Source organism: Sarcophilus harrisii, chromosome 3, assembly GCF_902635505.1.
Source record: "Sarcophilus harrisii chromosome 3, mSarHar1.11, whole genome shotgun sequence".
NCBI classification, from domain to species: domain Eukaryota; kingdom Metazoa; phylum Chordata; class Mammalia; order Dasyuromorphia; family Dasyuridae; genus Sarcophilus; species Sarcophilus harrisii.
In genome coordinates this window covers 342,531,547-342,551,489 of record NC_045428.1, presented here as the reverse complement: position 1 = coordinate 342,551,489, position 19,943 = coordinate 342,531,547, and the positions used below count along the sequence as shown (strand labels likewise).

The 19,943-nt window shown below is 35.4% G+C and overlaps 1 protein-coding gene across 1 annotated transcript in view; it reads right to left on the bottom strand.

Moving 5' to 3' along the window:
- LOC100914192 (thrombospondin type-1 domain-containing protein 7B) overlaps positions 1-18,384 on the bottom strand; it is a 141,158-nt gene extending 122,774 nt beyond the window's left edge. Inside the window, exons 1-4 of the mRNA XM_031961297.1 lie at positions 18,285-18,384; positions 13,922-14,028; positions 12,133-12,266; positions 9,956-10,109 (exon numbers count right to left, since the gene is read on the bottom strand). Coding sequence (XP_031817157.1) covers positions 9,956-10,109; positions 12,133-12,266; positions 13,922-14,028; positions 18,285-18,384 — 495 coding nt within the window. The remainder of the gene's footprint in view (positions 1-9,955; positions 10,110-12,132; positions 12,267-13,921; positions 14,029-18,284) is intronic.
- Between the last annotated feature and the right edge of the window lie 1,559 nt (positions 18,385-19,943).

The window sequence follows — 19,943 nt, the reverse complement described above, 5'->3', positions numbered from 1 at the left end:
TTGACTATGTCCAGTTTGCTAATCAAAGGGTGAAAAAATTTATTTTCGATTGATTGCTGAGATGGAACTGGGTGTGCATACAGAAGACTTGGGCCAGTTAGCCAAAGAACTCTGTCTGGCTATCTGATTCTATTTCCATTCTCCCTTCCTTTTCCTCCTCCCTTTCACTCTGCCTCCCCCTTTTTTTCCTCTCTTCCCTTTTCCCTCCCCCTTATAAATTAATTAATTAATTTTGTGATTGCTGAGGCAACTGGGGTTAAGTGACTTGCTCAGGGTCACACAGCTAGGAAGTATTAAGTATCTGAGGTCAGACTTGAACTCAGGTCCTCCTGACTTCAGGGTCGGTGCTCTATCCACTGTGCCACCTAGCTGCCTTGCTTAATTTAATTTAATTACATTTCATTTAAATGAGGAGAAATGGATTACTCTAAATTTCCAGGTAAGAAGAGAGAGCTAACATCACATTCACTCAACCAAGTGGACATGAATCATAAGCATGTGGTCCTGCTATTGTTCCTATCCCTGTATTATATTCTTTCCTGTCTTAGATGAATGTATATAGAAGATACAATAGTCTATAACCTAATAAGCTTCAAAAACTCAGAAGGATAAGCTGCCAGACTTCCAGTAATGAGAACGCCAAGATTTGCCCATATTCCACACCTTGGTGAAGAGCAAAATGGTAAAATGGTATATTTGACTCACACTAACCATGGATCAAAGGAAAATTTTCTCCACTGAGAATGCCGGCCACATTCAGATCTGAACTTGGTGTAAAGAGAAATTTTGTAGCAATTGCTTTCAATTTAGCTCCACTTTTAGGTGGTATAGGACAGTATACTCACAGGTATCAAAAATTCTTTCTTGTCATTTCTCATTACATATCTTTTTGTTAGTACTAATTGATGTTAATTAGTTAACTGATGGTTGGTTGCAAATAATTGGAAATTGGTATCAAAGAAATTACATCAGAATGTGGTATTGAATAAAGAATATTAGTTGAACACTCCTAAATGTTCAGAAGCATCACTAGAAATCTAAGAGGAAGATGTAGCCAGAAGCTCTCTTGCAGATGTAACTTGTCAGTGTGAGCAGGAGCTGAAAAATAAATACTTCTCTGTATGTCTCTGTTTCTGTCTTTCTGTCTCTTCTTCCCTCTCCCTTTTCCCCTTCCTCGCTTTCCGTGTGTGTGTGTGTGTGTGTGTGTGTGTGTGTGTCTATCTGTCTTTGTCTCTTTTTCTTTCTCTCTGTCACTTTCACTTTCTCTTTTCTCACACTTGCTCTCTCATGAATGTTTTCTTATAACACAAATGCTCTCCTTCCCCAGATATCTGGCGTAACAGAGTAACTATGCTACTTCATCTCTAATATACAAATTCTCTTCTGTAGCAGGGCCAAAGGCTACCTTCCTGAAGTGGCTATTTGATCGCCTACATGAAATGAGGTAGTTATCTCCAGGAGTCGGTTACGTAGAGCCTAATGTAGTGCTAGGAGTCTGGCAGCTGCTCAGTGAATATTAATTAAGTGTGATGACCCTGAAACTGCTTCATGCAGAAGGAAACATGGTTTTTTGGGGGGAGTGAAAACTCCCAGGGTCACCAAATGCTGAATCCCTGCAGCTTCCAAGAATAACATATCAATTTGGCATTGAAGAGGAGGATGCTACATATGAGTTTTACAGTTTCTCTGCTGAGACTCTGGGCTATGATTTCCAGGGAGAGATTGGATCTGGGACCTTGATGGTTAGAATTGTCCCTAAGAAAGTATTACCTCCCAAACTGTCATAGCACATACGAGGGGATATTGGGCATAAAGGACATAAAGAAGGAGGGCTCGAAGAAGGAGTCCTGGATACTGACTTATTCTGAGCTACTTCTCTGGCAGGGCCATTTTCAGAAATAGTGTCACTGTATACAAATGCTGAGTCACCAGTAATTAAATGTCATAGCTGACAGTCCCTCTCCAAAAATAACACAGGAGTGCCATAGATTAAAGGGCATTTTTCTTAACCTCAAATGTTTCTTTCAGAGTGCTTATCAAAAAGCTGTCATACTTTCCCCTTATCCTTTTGAATTGCTGTCTCTACCAAAAAGATTGACGGCTTAGTTTAGCCTCATAGAACCCTTTGCATGCATAAAGAACAGGAGAGTGATCCATAGACAGAAAAAAAGGGTCCATTTATGGCAGCATTTTGTTATGACTGAGAATCAACGCAGATTTTATTTTTTTCAAAGCCATCAGCAGCTTCTCTGCAAAGTGATTGGGTTGTGATACTCCCTCAGAGGCTGTTAGAATGTGATCAAGCAGCTAGAGAGCTGAGTCACTGTTTGATCACGAAGTAGCATTTGGAAAGACTTGGTACTGAGGGCTGAATTCCAGCTAGCAGAGGTCATGCTTGACAATCATTCTAATCATCCACTGACATATTCAGAAGATGCAAATTTTATATGACTCAATTAAAATTCAAATCATTGCTCAAGTTGAGGTGTCTTATGGGAGGAAGATTTCCAAAGGTTAGGTTTCCTCAAAGGTTTGCTTTCAACTTGTTATTAAATGGGTCCGAGACTCTGCTTTTTCCTTTCTATTCATGGATTGTGTCCTTCACAGTCTAGATCTAGGATCCTATTCTCCTAAGTTTTCCTACATAGAACACCAAAAGCAGCATTTCATTTTAACAACTTCTACACAAGATATTCCAATTAAAAAAAAAAAAAATCAAAACACATGCTGTGGAGAAAAGAAAGAGTATGAACATGCAGGTAAATGAAATATATTGCTTTCCATTTTCTACAAATTCTTCCTTGAATTGTGTTTGTTCTTGTTCAACATGTTTATGGTCTTGAAGGTCTCCTAATATTATCTGAAAATGGTCCCAGTACAATTTTTAATGCCTCCATCTTTTTCTCTCTTTTGTATGGATTATAACTGGCAGTTATGCTAGGTCAGTAACTCATTTGTTCACTTTTATCTTTCCAATGTCTTACTCCTTTTTTTCTCCCCTTAACACTATTCAATTTAAAGATAGACTATTTTTCAGATAAAGAGGTGATAATTTTTTTTTCTGACGGCTCAACTAATAATTCATTTCAGGTTTTGGGAATGATATTTCCTTGATGATTTGGTGGAAAAATATAATTTTATTTTATTTCTACTTCCCATCAACCACTCTAAAGATTGTCAGAGACTGCCTATGCTGTAGGAGCTTTAATCTCCTTCTATTGGATCCTTTTGATCCTTTAGTCTAAAGAAGATAGGTCAGACTCAGATATCCCACATCCTTGAATTAACAATACTTCTGTAAATCCATATGAAACAAACAAAAAGGACAGAGAAAGGAAAATAAAAAGGATCTTATATATATATATATTGTAAGATTCTCAAGGACAAAGATAATATTTTTCTCTTCTATCCTGTGTAATATTGCCTAAATGATAAATGATCACAGTATATTTGAGCAGAATCATGGCTAAAGGGATAGGGTTCTAAATTTGGTATTTGAAAGACCAAGGTCCAAATATAACATCTGGTGTTTAATATTTACTACACTATGAGAAAGTCTTTTAATCTCTGTGCCTCAATTGCTTCATTTGTAACTTCCCAAAACATAACTAACAATATTTATTGCACTTCTATCACAGAGTAGCTATAAAATAAGATAATGTATATACTTTGCCAGCTTTAAAATTCCACAGATATATCTGCCATGGAACTAAGAGGAACTATGAGAGAAAATTGCTTAGCAAGCTTATTTCTAGAGACAAAAGATTTTTTTTTCAGTCTGTTTGTCACAAAACATTCAAATAGCCCTGATAAACGGTCCAAACAACCAAAGAATTCACCTTTCTTTCCAAGAATCAGCTGTAGATGACTATTGGTTCTCATAAGCTGCCTAAGGCCAGGATCTGAGTCATCTATTTTCCTGACATTTTCCACAGCACCTAACCCAGAACTAAGTAAAGAATATACTTATTATACATATTTGGCCATTTTTATTAAGTATATTATTATTATTATTTTTGCTTAGGCATTGGGGTTAAGTGACTTGCTCAGGGTCACACAGCTAGGACATGTTAAGTATCTGAGGTCATATTTGAACTCAGGGCTGGTGCTCTATCCACTACCAACTAGTTGCCCCTATTATGTACATTATTTAAATTAAATGCTATAATTTAACATTCTATAGAGGATCTCAGTATTCTGAATATCTGACTTATGTGGTAGACAATATTTTTCACTCAGCCAAATCAAAGCATAAGACTAAAAAAATTATTTGTGTAAATAAGAGTAAAATAGTCTTTTCTTCTGAATAATTGACATCATTTGCTTTGGCCAGAATGACCTCTCATGAGAGGGAACACAGTAAAATATGGGCAGCTGTACCTATCATCAAATGTAAAGTAGCAGATTACCTGGTAGTTAAAGAGAAACAGCTGCCAATATTTATAACCCCTAGAATTATGGTGCAAAGAGCATTGTACATGTACTTTTTTTTTATATATAGGCCAAGATTTTTCATTAATGAGTATTAATGAAAACTTTTTTCAAAAATTTCCCCCCCAAAATTTATTTTATTTGAAGAAACAAAATAAGCAAAAAGAAAAACAGAAAAGCAATACAAAACAAAAGAGAACATTATTATGTGTCCAGCAGAACATCAGGAAGGATTAAAAATATATAGCAATATATACCAACTTAAGAAAATATATAAATTAGTAGAAGAAATTACATTCATGAATGTCCATTTTTTCTTTACTTCCTTGTGAAGTGTTCGTTTGTTCTCTGCTGTGTACCTTATATATTATCCCCCTTTTAATCCACCCCCCACTCCCTAGCAGGTTAAGAAAGGATATATTTTTTATATATGCAAATACATATATATAATCACACACACATACATACACTCCACATATACACAAGTCTTTCCTATCTCTCATGACTTTCATTAAATTCTGCTCTATAACTTGGCTTACTATTATTTAACCACCCCCCAACCAAAGATCCCTCCTTTGTCTTCTTCCTTCTCCCGTTATTTTTTTATAAATTTTGAAGGGTGCTATACCCTTCATAGTATATATGTAGTGTTGCCTATTGAAATCAATACTGATGTGAGTAGATTTTCAGAACTGCAAGGTCTCTTCTCCTCTCTAATGCTTCTGTGTCTATTCTTCCTCTGCACCTCATTTGTATAACATCATTACTGTTTTTACCTTTAGTCTGCCAGTCTTTCTTTTTAGTTTACCCTATTGTTGATATAAATCTAAGTATAAAGTATATTTTTCCCATGTAAAAAAACACTTTGTCTATGTTTAAAGAGTTTATCCATGTTGAGTGCCTTAAAATTGCTTTTTGATATTAAATTTTCTGATAAATTCAGGTCTGGTTAAAAGAACTTCCTGAAAAGTTCACTGAGTATCTGTTTTTCCTCATTCTAAATTATAAATAATTTTGCTAGTATGATATTTTTGGTCACAGGTTTAGTTCTTTTGCTTGTCTCCAAATATGATTCCAGGATCTGCCATCTTTTATTGTAGCTCTGATAAACCTTGTACAATTCTAATTGTACAATTGTACAGTGTATTTGAATTGTTTGGTTTTTTCCCCTGATTTCTTACAGAATTGTTGGATATTTCTGTGTGTTTTCCACAAAGGATTTATTTGAGGTGGTGATAGGTGGATTTTTTTCTATTTCTATTTCTACTTTCCCCTCATGTTCAATTTCCTAGAATTATTTTCTGCATTATTGTGTCAAGGTTCTCTTTTTGGTCACAACTTTCAGACAGTCCAATTATTCTTATATTTTCTCTTCTCGATCTGTCTTCAGATGTATTGTTTTTCTTTTGAGATGTTTTGCATTCTATTCTATTTCTCAATCTTTATAAGTTGTTTTATTATTTCTTGGTCTCTCATAGCTTCACTGGCATCTTCTTGTTCAATTCTAATTTTCAAAGATTTATTTTCATCTTTGAAACTCTGTACCTTTTTTTCCAAGTGGTTAACTTTTTCATATTTTTTTTGTTTTTTCTTGATGGTTTTAATTTTTTTTTCTTTAGTTTTTCCTTGTCTCTCATTTGATTTTTGAATTCTTTTTTGAGTTCTTCTATAAATTCTCTCTGGGCAGGGAGCCATTTCGCATTACTCTTTGGGACAGAACTTTTTTTACTGAAGTATCTTTCTCTAAAGAAGAATCCCAGTCTTCCCTGTTCCCATAATACATTTCAATGGTAGAGTTCTTTCTTCTTTACTGGTTCTTTTTTTTTTTTTTTCTATTAATAAATGGTATTAATGTAAGTACCTCTAATCTTGGAGTGGGATAATTGTGCCTCAAGTTTCTCTTTAGCTCTTCACTCTGACCAGGAACCTTAAACCAAGAGCTCCACCCTCCTACAAGTGCTCACGGCCAATGGTGCTCCTACCCCACTGTTTCTGCACTCATCAGGTGCTGGTTCCTTCTCACCCAGGACCATCTCAGCAGCACAGCTGGGCCTGGCATTTTCAGTCAGCTGAGATTCACTCAGTTCTCCCAGATTCAAACCCCAATTTGACACACACTCTGGTAGGTGCTAGTCTCTGTGGTTCCTGTTGGATCCAGCCACAACCAGCAAGCTAGAGGGGTCCCCACTTGATGTTTCTTCGGAGCTAACCTTGAAGTGTTTGTGTTTCAGACAGGTTAATCTTGGCCCAGGGTTTTTGTTTTTGTTTTTGTTTTTGTTTTGTTTTGTTTTTCAGATCTTGTCTGTTCTATCAGGACAACCCCTATTCTGCTCTAAGTCTTCTTGATTTTTCACTAGTCTACGTTTGCCCTGAGGTGTAAATTTGTTCTGTTTTGGGGGGAAATCTGGAGAGCCTGAAATTTACCAACCTACTCTGCCTTCTTTCCAGAATCTTTCTCCAATTAAAGCATTTGATTGCTAATCAAACAGTCCTAATTGTATCTGTAAAATGCCATATGATCAAATGAAACTTGATTCAAACTACTTGTTTTTGTTCTTATTTTATTTTTAATCATCAATAATTTTTGCTTAGTGTCTCCTAGATTCAGAAAGCTGCATATGTAGGGAACTCTGTGTTTCAATTAGATTATACCAATCAATCAATAATCATTTATTAAACTCTTATTATGTTCCAGGCATTGTGCTAAGTATTAGAAATACAAAAAGAGTCAAAAGAGTTCCTATCCTCAAAGAGCTTTCTTTTTTTTTTTTTTTTTAAATAGCCTTTTATTTACAGGATATATACATGGGTAACTTTACAGCATTAACAATTGCCAAACCTCTTGTTCCAATTTTTCACCTCTTACCCCCCCACCCCCTCCCCTAGATGGCAGGATGACCAGTAGATGTTAAATATATTAAAATATAAATTAGATACACAATAAGTATACATGACCAAAACGTTATTTTGCTGTACAAAAAGAATCAGACTCTGAAATATTGTACAATTAGCTTGTGAAGGAAATCAAAAATGCATGTGTGCATAAATATAGGGATTGGGAATTCAATGTAATGGTTTTTAGTCATCTCCCAGAGTTCTTTTTCTGGGCATAGCTAGTTCAGTTCATTACTGCTCCATTAGAAATGATTTGGTTGATCTCGTTGCTCAGGATGGCCTGGTCCATCAGAATAGGTCATCATATAGTATTGTTGTTGAAGTATATAATGATCTCCTGGTCCTGCTCATTTCACTCAGCATCAGTTCGTGTAAGTCTCTCCAGGCCTTTCTGAACTCAAAGAGCTTTCAATCCAATGTTTCTTGTGTTGTGCCACAATTTCCTTTTATTGTTCTGCCTCAGCATCCCTAAGTTGTTCTGCCTCAGTTCCTTGAATTGTTCTGCCTCAATCCCCTGTTCTCTACCCCCCTTCCTTCCCCCTGAGCTATTAGGACTGATATAATTTAGGGCTGGCTACTTTATTGTTATAAATTGTAAATGTTTAATCTCAGATAAAGGGGAATTCAGACATCCTGGCTCCTAAGTCCTCATAAGTTATCAGAATTTATGATCCTACCCCCAATCTGTCAGAACTGAATAGATGGTCCCTGCCTGGAAATTCCTGTGCTTGCCAGAGTTCTGACTCCACCCCTTGCTTTTGTTTTCCCTGATCTCTGTAGCCATATAAAAATCATTGGAATCTCACATTCAATGCTAAATTCTTTGAGACGAAAGTCCAATTCAGCTCTGGGGGGACAAATGGATTCTGATCTGCTCCCTAGGAAATCTCTTCCTCTCAGAAACTAAAATAAAATATTAAAAACTCTCTGATCTCTATCTTCCCTCAGTTTCTCCAGCATTACATTTGGGAATAAGTATGAATATTTTTCAATTAATACTCAAAAGAAGTAACTGTCCACTTAAAATTATATGATATGACCAACATTAAAACCCTTTCCCAACACACCCCAAGTACATGAGTAATAATTCTAGAATAAAAATGGAAATAGCTGAACAAGTGTTTCAGATTTCCCTTCTAAATTCTGTCTTTCTGAATCCTACATGATGTTTTAGTTTGTTTATTTGCTTTTTTAACAAAGAAAACTTCAGAAACAGTCACTTGGATGCAAGGAACACTGACCTCAGAATCCTAAGCTCCATTTTTTGGTAAAAACTTCCCCAAAATAATATATCAGTCCAGTGGCTATAGATATTTCCATACCCAGGGAGAGCCTTTTTATAGTACAGTGTCCACAGTTTTTGAGATCTTTCATAAGCAAAATATGGGGATAACTTAAACAGCTCTTCACTTCTACATTTAATTGAGGTTCTGCAGATTTTTAATTAGTAAAGAGTACATGATAGAAACAGTTTTTGAAATAGAGGATGCATTTATGTATTTAGCCACATAACAAAACCATTAAAATAGCTAAAATAGCTTACTTAGTTCTTGTAGCTTGACCTGTTGTAGTTTAAGAGAAAATTAAATGGATTTTCTAAAGTGAAAGCTAAATAAGGAACGTGTATTTTCACAGAACACATATCTCTAAGGTATTCCTGAAAGAAATGGCCCAGTAGGCAAAACAGCCTTCTCTCATAAATATATACTTGTGTTTTTTTTTTCCACCTCATCTTTTTGCCAAAGACAGAAGGAAATGTCTTTCACGAACAGTTATATCACTTTCAAAGATAAGGTTTTCAAAGACAATAATTAACCACAGCTCCCAGCTATCCATTGATCTCAAGGACATTATCCCTTTTCACATCACCCTTTGCCCAAATCCTCAGTATTGTAATTGAACTAAAAAGACAAGAAACTCACTCTTTCTCTCCTTGATCTATACAATCACATAATACCTCAGCACTCCCTGACTTTTTGGAAATCACATGCTAAAGGAAATTCAATCTATTTCCATCCTTGGACAGAATCACCAGGGCAAATTTTGTTCTCAGACCATCTTTTGAAACTGTGAATTTGAAAACTGAAAACTGAATAAGGAGTTTATAAGGTCACACTTGACACATTTACACGGTTACTATAAGCTTTCATCCAATCAGTGGCATGTAGTAGGGACATAACAGATCATCTTTTTTGAGAACAGCAGGAGGAAAAAACAGATCAACACTTTAACAGGAGCTAAATTACCCAGTGGAGTTGTGCTCCAGAGATGTAATTGATTCCACTAGGCTAAAAATGGAACGGAACCGGGAAATCATAATGAGAGTCATTTCATTGCTAAAGAAGAGCCCCTTAACAATGGGACTACATCAGAATCCTAGTGTGATCATTACAGGCACAATTCTGCATTCCTGTTGCTAAGATTGAGGCTTGGGAAGAATAGCTGGCATTGAAAATTACACATTTTAACTTGTTGAAATTGTTCACTTTGGTTTCCTCTAGAAAAATAATTTTTTCCCCTCATTATGGGACAGAAGGCTTTGAAAAGCACCCCTGGCAAACAGAAGGAGCCTGGACGAGCCATCACAAAAGTATTCTAAGGCATGAAGAGGGGAAAGGGCTTTACATACCTGTGGGCATTTGCTCCATTGTCCCCAGTTAGACATGACACATTCGTTGGGACAGAGGAGTGAACATGGTTGGGCTTCTGCAGGAATTTCAGCCTGATTGCAATGGGCACTGTCCACTCTGCTGCTTTCACTATCATCTGTGGCATTTACACATCTGTCAAATTTAAAAAAAAAAAACAAAGGATGGGGGAAAACGTTGCCCCAATGACTGCAGAATAGACTTTATAATATGACTTAAATAATAGGAAACATCACATAATTAGGACTTACAAAAATTCAAAGAAAGTTGGAATATTTCATGAATTAGTTTAGTGTTATGCATGCAATCAGTGCTTCTATAAACAGTATGGGGTAGGGAGCTAGAAAAAAATAGTAAAAATGGCCCCTGCCCACAAAGACCTAGAAATTTATTTGGAGACAGAAAATATACATATAGGACACAATTACAAAGGAAAGATGTATCGAATTTTCACCTATCAAACTAGATCATCTTCGTAAAGCAATACTTGGCATACAGTAGGTACTTAATTAATGCTTATTCCCTTCCCTTCCCCTATCAAAAGTCCCTTGTTGCTTTTTGTCCCCCTCCATTAGTTTCTGGTTCAGATTTTTACTGGACAGACTTTCCTTTGCTTGTATAGTATTAAGCGGTTCTGTGGAAAACTGTTAGTTAGAATTATGTGTAAGTTTGGATTTGAATCTTTGCCAACTTCTTACTACTACCTATGTGACCTATATTCAAGTCATGTCTTCTCTATAAACCTCAACTTCTTAATCTATAAAATGAAAGGGCTGGACAATTTTACTGAAGTAATTTTTCCATCTGAATATGGCAGCTATAATGCAGTAGATAGATTCCAGAGCCCAGGGTCAGGAAAACCTGTGTTCAGATCCCAATTAGGACATCTACTCGTATGAGCGAGAATAACCCCCCCAAAATACTGTTTGTTTCAGTTTCTTCAACTGTAAAATGGGGATGATTAATAAGACTTACCTCCCAGACTTAATATAAGGATAAAATAAAATAATATTTGTAATGCATTTTGCAAACATTAAAGTCACACACATTGTAAAAGCAGAAAAGGTGTGATAATCCCTTCTTTCAAAGTGTTCACATTCTGATGGAGGAGTTGAGATGAGACACAAAAGAATGATCAATTATAATGGGAAAGTGCAAAAGTAGGAGCAAAATTGATGGCAAGGTCCAGTTATCCTTTGGTTGCATAAGATGAAATAGGATTAGGGGTTTGAAGAACATAGAGGTAAGAGAGATGGTAAGGCCTGGAAAACATTAGGACATAGTAGACAAGTAGATGTCAGACCTTGTAGCTTTCTACGCCAGAAGGAGAGAGTTGGCAACTTCCAACTTTAACAATCATACATTTGCTATCTACTGGGTATCTCAATCTTTATTTATCTCTCTCTCTCTCTCTCTCTCTCTCTCTCTCTCTCTCTCTCTCTCTCTCTCACACACACACACACACACAAATACTACTTTACATTATTGGTTTCTGAACAAATTACTTGGATTTCTTCAGATTAACTGGAGATTTTCTAATTCGTGTTATCACTGTGGATCTAATTTATACATTCTTTGAAGTAATCTGGAAATAGATATATTTTCTTCTCAGTGTTATTTTAAATTGATCTTCTCCATTTGAACCCAGTTATAATACATCTCTTACTATTTGAATATATATGTTAACCATTACTTCAATATTCGAATAAGTGAATTTTATTAAAATAAGAATTTGGATTCAGAATTTTCTTTATGGACTTCTCCCCAAAACTATGTGTTGAGGTTTAAATAGATATTGGATATTCCAAGAAATAAAAAGAGGAAAAGACCCATCTCTTAAGTCAACAAAGCAAGACTGATAAACTAATGAATCAATACAATTACAATCTACCTATCTGTAGGTATATATATATATCTCACACACACATACACACACATACATATGAAAGACTTAAAAGGAACACATATGTAAATATAAAGGTACATATAACTGTCTGTATATATTTAGTCAATTTTAGTCAAACCATATATTTAGTCAAACCTCATCTTCAAGAAGTGAATATCTGAATCCCACTGGGTGAGACCAATTATCTTCTTTTTATGACAACTATATTTTTTTCTTAACCTTCCCCCCCAAAGTGTCTAGGTTTTCACATACCTGACTTTTCTAGTTTGTATTCCTTCTCCACAACGGAAGGCCCTTAGCTCACTGTTGATTCTGCATGGAGACCAGTGTTCTACAACCCACGAATACTGATTGCACTCACTGTAACATGGGACTGCCTCATGCACCTGTTAGGGAAAGAAAATAAAAATATTATTATAAGCCATGTAGTTTGCAAAAAAAAAAAAAAAAAAACCCAGTCAATCTTGCGTGGTGCCCGCTAAATGTAATCTTAGAAATAATATTAGCACCATATTAGCAAATCAAGTTCCCAGTTCAAAATTATGTTTAGCTACCCTGAATTTACTAATTTGTTGAGAGATGTTTATGTACATGGGAAATTATCTAAGATATTTTTGTAGAAGAGAACAAAGGACAGTAATTTCATACCACTGAGGATAGGCATTCCATTATAATTTCATTTTCTCAAACAACTCTTAGAACATGCATTAGATAGCCCTAATCTCAATTATATGCCATATTGTGTCATCTATAAATTATGATGACTGGGATATATATGTATATATGTATATATACATATGCATATATATTTATAAACTAAGGAACATTTATTCTTACATTTAACATAATCCTATAATGCATAATAAAAGTGGAAAAGTGGTGTTATTTTCACTGGAAATATCTTTTTTTTTTTTAATGCCCATATGATCAATTCTAACATATAAGCATTTAGTTTCCTGGTGTAGGCAAGTTTAGTTTTTTTGCTGTTTTGTTTAATGGCAGTACCTAATAGCATAGCTGAAAGCCTTACTGTCCCATTCCTACCCACAGACATAGAACATCAAAGAAACATTCCCCAAACTGTTAATCACTATATGTGATTATCTAAAACTTTATGATTAAAAACAATGTGTTCATTGTGCTATTAATGCTTAGAAAATTCCTTCCTATGAAGCATTTGTGTTTTCTTTTCCTGGACTTGTATCAAAATTGGTAATAAATTTCATTTTCCTGCCTCATTGAGATTACATTTAAAAGCAATATTCTTCATTGTTCAGTGTGATACATAAATCTTTCTGCTTGGCACACATATACAAAAAACAAATCACTTCCTCTGAAATATTGCTCTACAGCACAAAGATACCTGTAGGTCAGGCAATATAGCTTCTTACTTAAACAGCTAATTGGGGTTTTTCTTTTTTTTAAATAAGCAATTGAACCCCTGTGTTTTTCTTCTTTGCCTTTCCAACTTCATAAAATTGTAAATGATGACTCTGCAAATGTTACCCAAACGGAACCATTACTTGCAACTTTCTGAATGCAGGGGGAAACACTATGTAATAGAATAAACTGAAAACAAGATTGGAGCATTGTCAGCATGTTAGCTAGAAATCAAATGAGAAAACATTATTTGTGGCACACTTTAGGAATCACAAATAATGTCAGAAACTATTTTTAACCATGGAGTTCCATTTGGCTCTCTCACACAGAAGCATAGAAGGTAGCAAGAAACCACATGTTTAAAAAAAAAAATTATTTGAGGGACAAATGAAAGGAGATAGGGAAATGGAAGTGGAAATGAGAATGAGGAGAGTAAAGAATTAAGTAATAAAAGAATCGCATTTCATGCTGTGCATCCTGAAATAAAGGGAATGAAAGGGTCAGAAGGCAACTTCTATATTAGAATATGGAGGTGATAACTTTTAACAAAGAAATCTGTCCTAAAAGCAATGATAAGGCAATAAAGATAAGACAAGGACTTATAAAAATGAAAGGAGACATATCGAATTGAAAGCACATCAATGTCTTTGACTGTACGTACTAAAGGTAGGAGCTCTGAAAATGAATCCTTCATTAGCTTCACAAGGTTTTTCTGTGAACTATTCAGCACATCAAACATACTAAAGAAGGCTCTTTGTGCCTTATGGGCTATATAAAAAAAAGTAAGTACACCAAAGCACTTTGCACCGACAGTATTGGGAGAAGAGATTGAGGAGGACAGTCACTCTTCTACTTTTCTTGGGTGAGATGGACAGAAAATAGATGAGAATCCTCTGAGATTGATACAAACAATATTATTACAGTTTATACTTGTTTTACATATCAAGGCCAAAGCTCTGGTAGATGGGAGAAATATGCTTAAAAATGTACTTCTCCTTGACCTGAATGGGATAAAAATATCCTAAACATTTATTTCATTTGTTTGTTTGCTTTTATTTTGTGTTTTATCCCTGTTCAATACTGGGATGTTTACTTTAGATTCTAAGCTATTTGTTTATCCAATTTTTTTTCAGAAGTTCAATGACATCACTGGGTGATGTCTTGACTCATGGGTGAATTGTATTTATGTGAGGCTAATTATCAGCCTCACACTTTTTTCCAGAGTCATAGAAGCCTAGTGGCAAGACAAAAGTCAAGATGGCTGGTGGTGCTTCAGGATGCAGGAGATGACTTGGCATCTGTAATATTTGACTAAGTTCTAAATAAGCACTTCACAGCATCTGTTTCAGCCATTTTCAAGGTTGTTGAAATAAAGTATTCTTACTTGCCCATTTTGCCAGAGAAGTCTTCATATCTTTGGGGGAAACACCCTATTGATGAGTCTTTGAGACCTTTAAGTTACCCTCAACTTGAATTAGCCCATTTGCTAAGACAGTTTCCCAGGGTGCAGCCCCTGTGTAATCTGTAGCTCTTGGGAACACAGGTCAGGAGTGGGTAGCAGTTGATGGTAGAAAAGCAGCTCTGAGATGTGCTTAGCAGGCCTTGTACCAGATATGATAATCCTCCTCAAACATTCCATATTGCTAGGGGGACACATCTAATCATTCCTTTCTGAAATCTTAGTGTAATCTCTGATATTGTTTTTTTCCTCTCTTCTCATATCCTATCAGTCATAAATTTCTGTCATATCCTTTCATGATATTCTGTAATTCTGATACTTCCTATTTATTCTCCTTGTCATTACCAAAGCACATGTCCTCATTATCAGCTACCTGAACTAAAGTAATAGTTTCCAAAACAATTTCTCTTGCCTCCCCCACCTACTCCCAAACCACCCTATAATCTGCTACCATAACAATATTTAAAAAGATAAGAATTGCATAGAATTAAAAGACTTGAAGAGGCACTGTGATCTGTACCACTGACAAGAATATCCACACTGATGAGTTTATGAATCTACTTAAGTATTGGAGTATAAGCAGGGCTGATTATATAATTCTTTTGCTCAAAACATTTTTATGTTTTCCTATTCAAGTCCATACCCCAATAGTCTCATATTCAAAGCCTTCCATATCAAGATTGCCTATCTTTCCAAACTATCTCACAATTCTTCACTATGTGTTCAAGTTGATTTCTCACTTTGCCACATAGCGCCCTATGCATTCCATCTTCTGTGCTTTTCTTAATATGATTCCCCATTCATTCCTTCTATTTCCTAAACACCAATTTTCCCCCTTTGAAAATTCCTTCCATCCTCTAAGGTTGAATTTAAATGCCATCTCCTTTCTGAGATCTTCCTGGAAAACTCTCTTCAACCCCTTTTAATTCTAGGTTCTACTAGGAATATATACTGTTGTGGTATTAATTAGAACTGCTATGCTTTTAAAGGCATTAATAGGGAATGGACCTGACTTATTTGATATGAGGTAATTCAAGAAGAGGAAACTTTTTATTTTTTTTATTTTTTTTGCCAATGCTCTCTGGTATCTACCCCATAGCTTATAATCTCACGAGAGGTTTCTGGATGTCTTAAGTGATTAAGTGAGTTGCCTAGGATCACCTGTTCATAGTTCATGTGAATGGTAAAACTAGAAATCAAATCTTCCTAATTCTGGTCAGCTCTTTAGCCCTTCAATATCACTCTCTATTTCATCTTTTGCATTTACTATATCTTATTTTTTCTTCTAATCATTTGCTCATGAGTCATATCCCCAACATTAAACTAGTAAATTCTATGAAAGCATGAAATATATCTTATCTAAATTCTGTATCACCTTCAAGTTCTAACATAGTACTCTGCCTGTAATAGCTTCTGAATATATTTTTGTTGCCTTGAAGTAATGGCTCTTAAAGAGGACTTGAAACTAATTACTAAAAGGAGAAAGGATGACTAACCTTTCTCCAGAAAGGATTGGATCATTCAGTGTAATTTTTTTTTCTGGAGAATTATTTACATAGGACACAGAAATTTAAAAAATAATAATAATAATACTCAGTTCCTTTCATTCTAACATTTCAGTAGAATACACACACACACACACACACACACACACACACACATAGTGCTCCAGAGAGGGATTTTGTTATGGAAATGAAAGCTTTTATTCCAGAAGAGATGCACTTTTGAGAGAAAGCTATTGTCTTCTTTGTACCCTTAATCCTTGTGACTGAATCTTGCCTGTAGGATCTACAACAAGCACAAAAGGAACAAAGCCAATAGGGCATTCAAGGATAAAAATTAACTACCCCAACACCCAATTTCCTCTAGTGTCAGTCCTTTAAGTTCTGGCTATTTCACATTGCTATTTAGTTCATGGTTATTATAGTTTTAAAATGGGTTTGTGTTAAAGCATGGACTTTATCAGGAATCATTTGAAAATGGTCTGAAAGAAAGAAATGAACCATGGGAAAGTTAACTGAAAATCATTTTTTAAATGGTACAAATTAGGAAGAAAATAACAGGGCTTAATAGGGCCATAGATGTTTAAGAATACAACATCAAGATTGGAATACTATGACAGGGGTAACATTTCATCTCACTAGCAATGGGTCCTTTTCATTGCTCCTTCATTTAGGAATATGATTTTTCGTAATTTTGCCAGTGTAAAAGTCATGTCATAAACTCATTCATTCATTCTCTCAATATTTATTGAATAAAATTTTTTTCACTGAAATTGATCAAATGAACTAAGTACAGTTTTCCAGTAAATCATAATGCATATTACCATTGGACTGGATTCTTTTCACACATAGTTAATGATCATAAACTCATGTAATGTCTACTCATATTAGCCTAAAGTGATAAAATGCTAATTATGTGAAACCATGGTTTAGAAAATTCAAAAGCAGCCTGGAAAGTGAGGGCCTGGGGATTCTTTACTAATTTACCTTCCTCCCCAGATTCTGGCTCAGTACAGAATTAGGTGACAGCTAGTCGGAAATAGAAAAGCAGGATTTGGACCTGAGGAGAACCTAGTTTGATCCTTTAATATTACAAATCAGGACATCCAAACAAAGAAATGTTGATGTGATCTAGGATGTGGGTTTTTCACCAAATGATAGCAGACACCAAAAGGTAGGGTTCAATCATGTGAAGAATTCACAATTGCCATTCTCTTTGATAAAAGTTAGATTTAATTAGGGGAATAGGTTACAGACAAAATAAAGGCTACAGTAGACATTGGGAATGCAAATCTGAAATAGAGTAGGAGAGCATATGAAAGATTAGTTCCTTAGGGGAATTAACAATTACCTAATAGAAAGGGAATATTCCATGAGGTTAGGGCATGTGCTTAGTTGGCAGGATAAATCTTGAAAGGGACTTAGCATCTTCAAAGATTAGAAAGGAGAAGTGGGGTCAGAAATATAGTGGAGTTAGGAGAGATACCTCGTAGGATGGAGGAAGAGGAAGGGAAAAGACATCACAAGGCAGAATGCTATGGCAGATTGACCCAAAGGAAGATAGCAGCAAGCCATGGGCCTTATGTTATTTTATACAGAAAATTTAGCCTCAGGGTCTTGACATAACTTGGATTTCTGACTGGATTACTTAAAAGGGTGGGACCAAGGAATTAAACCCATCTCCATTATCAGAGCTTTCTTTCTGCTACCTAAGGGATTAATTTTTATCAATTCCTCTGCTAACCACACCTAACATTAAAACTTTCAACTAAGTGACTTGTCTAAGATCACTGAAGTAATTAATTACCAAACTTAGTATTCTTCCCAGATTGAAACAGTTTTGTGAAGTCTGAAGACCTAATAGAATGCAATTTGAATGCATACTTAGAGGTGTGAATCTCTCTGAACTAGTCTCTGATGCTAGTTCCATTTTATACTCTTGAGACAGTATGGCATTTAGAATGGCCCCTGACTGTGAACACATTTATGCAGGGTGTTCCAAAAAACTTGGCTCAGCAGGCTTGTATAGACACTTGCATGCAGGTGCTATTCAACATTATTACTCTCTTCTACTTCCCATTTTACTCCTCCACTGTCTTGATCTGTGTACCCCTGTGGAAGCACTATGCAAACCACACTATTGTAAATACACCTGTTGGCCATCTGTGTTGACCTACCGGGAACCGTTTTCTACTTATAAAGTTAGAGTTGGGAACAATTAGGATTTAACTTCTGAAGCAATAGGCCAACCACTATTTAAAAACAAAACAAAACAAAACAAAACAATGCTATTAGGGAGAGTAGAGCTTTCCTGATTGTAGAGGTAATAGAAACCAAACATATGCCATATAATCTAGAAGGAGTGACTGAATATTTGGCACAAACAGGTGTTTTAAGCCTGGCATCAGTCTCTCTAGAAAGACCACTGATTCAACAACTACTACTTTTGCTGTGTCCACAAGATTACTAGAACTGAAACTCTCATTACTATCCCTTCAGATAACTGAAATCTCCCTTTCCACTCCCACTTTTGACTGAAATTCGGTTATATTATTTTCCCTGACACACCTTTCCCTTTCTCCTATCCCTGCACACTTAGGAGTCACAAATTAAGCTTTGGACTGTCCTCATATAAATTAAAATGTGCCATAATAAAGGCCTATTGTTTTACCTATTACTAAGCTTCTTCCTTTTTTGTAAAGGCACAAAGGGAAAGGGGATAATAATTAAGCACAGTAATCATTCACATAAGACAAAATCCAAGATTGGAGTCAGCAATAAAATCCATAGTTTCAGACATTTTTATAAAAAGATAAAGTATGGGTTGTAAGCAATTTAAACTAGAAATCCTTATTGCAAGGAAGTAAATTTGGTCTTATGAGTATCATTTATACCTGATGGATAGAACTTTTGCCTGGAATGTGGCTCTGGAAAGATTTACTAAAGAGAACAGAATCAATAAAATGGAAGGACAGAGTAATATTATATATTTAAAAAGATATACTCATATGAGAAAATCTATGACCTAGTTGGGGGAAAGTCTAGATCATGTAGAAAATGAAGGAAGAAAAAGAAGGGATACTCTAGAGGTATATTACTTTCTGCCTGGACAGGAGGAGAAAAGAGAGGAAGAATTCAGAAAGCCAACAATTGACTATGCCTACAGGATTTATAGTCATAATGAGGAAGGAACAGTAAGAAGCAATGAAAGGTGCTATCTTTAGACTGAGGGGACCTAGATTTGCTCTGTTATTTACTAGCTGTCTGACACTGATCAAGTTCTTTAACCTCTTTATCAGCAAAATGAGTTGGACTAGATTCAATTCAATTCAATAAACATTAATTAGATGCCTACTATGTGACAGACATTGTGCTAAATGCTAAAGTTCTTCTATCACTATATCTAGAGGATGCTATAATGGCTATATTTACAATACTTCTCTCAGGCAGCATCTAATTAATTATTACCTTAATGATAATTTCATCCTTTAAAAGGTGGGAAGAATAATAAGAGCAGCTACTAGATTTGATTCTAACCATCAAGGAGGAACTGCTTTTAACATTTATAATAGATGAAGAATGGGCCAATTAAGCCTAATATGACATGTGTCTTATATGAGAAGAGATGACACATAAGAGACAGAGAGAGAGAAAGAGAGACACACAGAGAGACAGAGAGATAGAGAGAGACAGAGATACAGAGATACAGAGAAAGACACACA